This window comes from Lactuca sativa, chromosome 3 (assembly GCF_002870075.4).
Source record: "Lactuca sativa cultivar Salinas chromosome 3, Lsat_Salinas_v11, whole genome shotgun sequence".
Classification (NCBI taxonomy): domain Eukaryota; kingdom Viridiplantae; phylum Streptophyta; class Magnoliopsida; order Asterales; family Asteraceae; genus Lactuca; species Lactuca sativa.
In genome coordinates, this window is record NC_056625.2 from 213,069,917 (window position 1) to 213,075,328 (window position 5,412).

Here is a 5,412-nt window from a genome sequence, read left to right on the forward strand (position 1 = left end):
GGTGGTAAATCTAGCAAATGACAGACAAATTTGATGATGGCTTTTGGTGGATGTCCGGGTTTTGCTTGCTTTCTCCATTATGTGTGTGTGAGAGAGATATTAAAAAAAAATCTTAAAAATAAGAAAGAAAGTATAATAATCTTTTTAGTTTAGACAAATACCAAAATTGCAAATAAATTTTCTGAAAAAACCCGTTCATCCAATTTTTAAACAAATTTTGATCTTTTAAAATATTATATGGACAATTTTTACAATTTTGTTAAGATGTTAAACTACAAGATCGGGACAAAAGCCACCGACAGTAGATTTTTTTTTTTTTTTTTTTTTTTTTTTTTGTTAAAACAGTGAGAAATTCCATGATTTATAACGAGGGAGAGATGCATCGTGTTCCGTATCTGGAGCCGAGATGTTTTTATGTGCTTTTGGACTGAATCGTATCTAAATCCAACAAGGGCCTCGTTTTACGTCATACATCCGACAGCATCTCCTCCATTCCTCGGTGAAGATGCGGTGGTTGTTAGTTGGTAGATCAAGGAGGAAGCCGGTGTCACTCCACTGCCTTCTCATCGCGTCTGCAACTTTCACCGGTATCGGCATCTTATTCCTCACTCTCCGTTCTCTCGACGATCCGACTCCGTCATCATTCACCACACACCACTTCACTACCACCGTCACTCAACCGGAAGATGAAAAGCAAATTACAAAAACCAAAGGATGCGCTACGGTGGAAGAGATGGGCGATGATTTCCGAGGTGGATTTCTTGAGCAGAGTCTCCGCGTTAGAAATATCATTCAACGTCACTTCGATCTTAACGGTATCCGATTAAACTTCCTTCTTACTTACCTTTGAATCGTTAAACATTTCACATCTGTGCTTCAAGAGCTTCACTTTGAATCGTGAATTCATCATCGATTTGCTACGATACACATTTGATTTTAGAAATTCAAACCTACTACTCTCAGATTGAATTAACATTCGTGTCATGGAATTCAAACTGTTATTATTACAATCTACAGGTGCTGCTAGAATCCGAAGTCTTCCACCAGAGGAATTCTGCAGACAAAGATTTGTGATCGCAAAAGCATCAGAAGCAGGTTTTGGAAACGAAATGTACAAGATTCTAACAGCAGCAGCATTGAGTGTAATCTTGAACCGATCACTGATAATTGGACAAACCAGGCATATTGGTTCTATCTCAATCCTTTCTATAATTCAATTCAATATAAACATTTTACATTTTTACCCGATGCTTGTAAATGAATCTAATAATACATTCTTTCAGGGGAAAATATCCTTTTGGGGAGTACATATCGTATACCAATACTTCTTTCACCCTGAATGAAGTCAAACATCTATGGAGACAAAATGGATGTTTGACCACTTACGGGAAGCATTTGGTTATGAGAATTGATGATTTTCAAAGGCCATTAAAGACAAATGTTCTTTGTAGCAATTGGAGGGAGTGGGAAGAGCCTATAATATGGTAAAATTACGATACCGTCCCTCACTTTCTGTGTGTTTTTAGGCTTTTTAAATTAAATTTAATTTTGGGATTTGGTTGCAGGTTTCAGAATACTACAGATGCAGTGGCAGCTCAGTTTTTTCTAAAGAATGTTCATGTTGAGATGAGAAAGGCTGCTTCTGAGCTCTTTGGGCAACCTGAAAACACTCATAGGCCTAATGTGTTTGGGGAGTTGATGAGAATTCTCATATCTCCTACAGAAAAAGTAAAGCAAGCTGTTGATTTGGTTCTTGGTGGAGGGTTGGATCCTGATATTACATTGCATATGAGGATGCTTATGAACAGGTGTCTAAATTGCACTTTTAGTTATACAAAATTGGTAAAAAAAGAAAGTGAAACATTGTTGAATAAACTGGGAAAAGTATGAAATGTTGTTGTGTGATTACACGTTTAACCCTAATAATTCCAATCCTCATGGAACTAGCCATGCATACCATGCTTCTTGTTTGACATTTGAAATTTGTTTTTTTTTTCAGGTCTGTGAGAGCATTACAAGCAGCATTGGATTGTACAAGAAAAGTGATGCAGAATGCACAATTAGGTTCCAGACCTAGGTTGGTTTTAGTTTCAGATACTCCCTCATTGGTGGAGGATGTGAAATTAAATTTTGATAGTTTTGCAGAGGTAATTAATTTGTATGAATTTTTTTTTTAACTGTATTTGTCAAAAAAATACTGTAGTGGATGGGACTAGACAAGCTTTCTAGGACTAACTTTGATGATGAGGAAGATATTCTCGTTGGAGTCCGTGTCCGATATTTTTTGGGTGGGATAAAAAATTACATGCCAAACATAGATTCAATCTAATGGATGCCAAACACAGTATAACTTGTTCAGTTCTATGTAACAAATGTTGCCTTACAAAATGTGACAATGTGTTGAAGATCAATTAAATGTTTTTTGTCCGTTGTAATTTATTTATGGTTTTTTGCAGGTTGTTCATTTTGACTATGAAAGTTATGATGGAGAATTAAGTGGCCAAAACCGTTTGCATAATTTAAATTTTAGGACAAAGGATTGGGGACCCGCACCCAGATGGGTTGCGTTTGTCGACTTTTTTCTTGCATCACGTGCCAGGCAAGCGGTAATTTCTGGGGCCCACAGACGTGTTGGGACAACCTACGTACAGTTGATTGCTGCTTTAGCCGCTGCAAATTCAGCTGGTATTTTCCCTCATTTACCATCGTTTTTAGTCTGTTTTAGCCACAGACGTGATGAGTGGTATTCTTGACTTTTGCACACACAAGATATTTGTTAGGAAAATGATCTCAAAGATTCCCAACAATGGGCCTAATGAAAAATAATAGAGAAATAACAACACAATAATATATGTGAAAACTCCAAAACCAGAGAAAAATCATAGGCCTTGTCAAAACAATTCACTATATGACAAATTTTTACAATCACATAGGGTAATCTTAAAGCCAACACCCAATTTCACCTATACCCTCAGAAAGATTTAATTCACACTTTTGACACTCTAAAACAAGCTGAAACTAAGAATCGAATACGTAAAATGTACTTTGCTTTAGGGCAATTTGAAAACAAAATCTTGGGTTTCTTTTTTAGTCACAGAGCCCCCTCCACCTTTTCTACTACAGAATTTATGGGACAATTACTCTGCTATTTAAGTCAAATTTTAACAAGATCTACGAGTCACTGTTCTACCTTTTTAAATAGGACAAAAAAAAACAATTTTTGTCTTATTGACATCAGTCTTAGTATGTGTCATGCGTGATACACAATATAACCTATTCTGTTAAGCGTAACAAACCAAGCTTTAGAAACCGTGTCTTTTTGTCTTTTTCTGTAGCTAACAGACTTTTTTGTGGCAGATAATGTTGGTGGTAATTCGAGTTTCTCATTCTTCAGTAGTTTTCAGAGTACTCTAATTTCAGAAGGATTGAGTAATCAGGTAGGTTGGGGGCATATTTGGAATAGATTTTCAGGTCCCTTAAGTTGTGGAAACCAAACGAATCAATGTGCTTACACACCATTGTTACCTTCTGCGTGGTGGGATGGTTTGTGGCAATCGCCTACTCTTCGGGATATCCGTAAAATGGAAGCTTATGGCATTCGATTATCGGGATTTGGTACAGTTGATGAAAATCAACTTCTTTCTTTTTGTAACACTAGGAAAGAATTTGGGAAATTCGTTACCCTTGTATAAATGTATTTTTTTTCAAGTTTAATGAAAAGTGACATCACGATATTTGATTTAGAGTTTGGTATAAGTTTAATTCTTGTTGTTTATGTTAGTTATTTTATTTTTGGTTTATATTTGGAATACGTGGATGATACGTTTACACTTTTTGATTGACTTTTAATCGTCAAATATTTGGATATGTTTAACTTTTATATATAAAGACAATAGAAAAAGATTGTTTTTCGTCGCCAAAGTTTCTTAGAAAGTCTATGCGTTAGGGGCTAGACATAAAATTTCCCATATATTGCTGCAAGCCGCAAGATGCATTCAGAGGTTTTAAAATGTTCATAATATATGCCCAACTTCAAAGTTGCCTAGAATGATGGAAAATAGAGAACGGTGGAGATAAGTTGTGTATAGAGGAGAAGCTGCAAATATTTTTTGCAATTTCATAAGAGGCACTTGAAGCCCTTTAAATTAGGGGTGAGCGTGTTTGGACACCCGGTTCCGGTTGGTTTACAAGAAGAGGCCAGGTTATCGCTTCTTAGTATTGTCCAAATTCGGTTTAGTTTTTTACTGGTTTGATCTAACCGGTTTCGGGTAGAAAGCGGTTTGAACCGGAACTTTAAAATGATTTTTTTGTATTCGGTGAAATTTTAAAACATGTATATTTCATTCATTTGAATTTGAATTGACATGTGGTTTTTTACAGAGTGTGGTTCAGAGTTTATAAATGGTTTTAAGCTATAATTTTGTTAAATTTTGGTTTCATATTCATAAATTATAGTTCCCGAAGTCGGGATATCAAAACACGAAATTTTCCGCTTTTCAACTTATTTGTTTTTATATTCTATGAAAATTTTAAAACATGTATATCTCATTTGTTCAAAGTCGGATTGACATACGGTTTTTTCAGCATGTGGTTTATAGTTTGTACATATTTTGGACTATAATTTTGTCATATTTGGTTTCATAGACTTATAGTCCCCAAAAGTCGGGATAAGTAATCATAAAGTATTTCTTTTATCTAAAATAAAGATTTCAACAAAAAAATCTCTTTCGAATATAAAATGAACAATCAAACCCAAAAATTACCACTTATCTCTGAGAGGCTTAGTGACTAATCACAACACTCACCCATTATGCAGATCATATGCATTTTTACAGCGTACACATAAACATCAAGGCATAATCACATAAAACTGTACACATAACATATGATATCATACATAGCCCCAGCCAACTAGATTCCCTAAGGGGCTAGTCTCACTTGACCTAATATTACTGTAACGCCTCAAAAATCACAACCAATTTAAACTTTTCAAAACAACTCATTAACTATTAAAAGTAATTACAAAACCATAGTTTCCAAAATATCATTTAAAATCAGAGTTTCCCAAGATCAACAACATAAAATCAGGATGTGTACGGTCACACATTCGCCTTCCCATGATCCTCGGAAGTACCTGAAACCATAACCCAAAAACTGTAAGTCGAAGCTTAATGAGTTTCCCCAAAGTACCACCACATAAATATAACAAACAACAACATGCATAAATGAGCCTTCAGGCTAACTAGACCGCATCGCAAGACCTACAATCTATTCGGACCGCTCCCTAGCCTTCAGCATGACTGGACCGCCTCACAGAGCCTACAACCTATCCGGACTGCTCGCTGAGCCTTCGGCTTGACTGAACCGCCTCGCAGGGTCTACAGTCTATCTGGACCGCCCCGGGTGTCTTGG

The 5,412-nt window shown here is 36.0% G+C and overlaps 1 protein-coding gene across 1 annotated transcript; it reads left to right on the plus strand.

The window, feature by feature from the left end:
- The first annotated feature begins 335 nt into the window (after positions 1-335).
- Positions 336-3,743, plus strand: LOC111902029 (uncharacterized). Its single transcript, XM_023897900.3, has 7 exons — positions 336-815; positions 1,018-1,180; positions 1,284-1,484; positions 1,566-1,808; positions 2,000-2,147; positions 2,457-2,685; positions 3,358-3,743. The coding sequence occupies exons 1-7, from the start codon at positions 506-508 to the stop codon at positions 3,690-3,692; spliced, it is 1,629 nt and encodes a 542-aa protein (XP_023753668.1). The 5' UTR covers positions 336-505; the 3' UTR covers positions 3,693-3,743.
- The last annotated feature ends 1,669 nt before the right edge of the window (positions 3,744-5,412 follow it).

Coding starts and splice junctions, on each gene's coding strand:
- LOC111902029 (XM_023897900.3), top strand. CDS start 506: ATGCGGTGGTTGTTAGTTGGTAGATCAAGGAGGAAGCCGGTGTCACTC. Junction 1,809..1,999: donor ATGAGGATGCTTATGAACAG/GTGTCTAAATTG, acceptor TTTTTTTTTCAG/GTCTGTGAGAGCATTACAAG. Junction 2,686..3,357: donor AGCCGCTGCAAATTCAGCTG/GTATTTTCCCTC, acceptor TTTTTGTGGCAG/ATAATGTTGGTGGTAATTCG.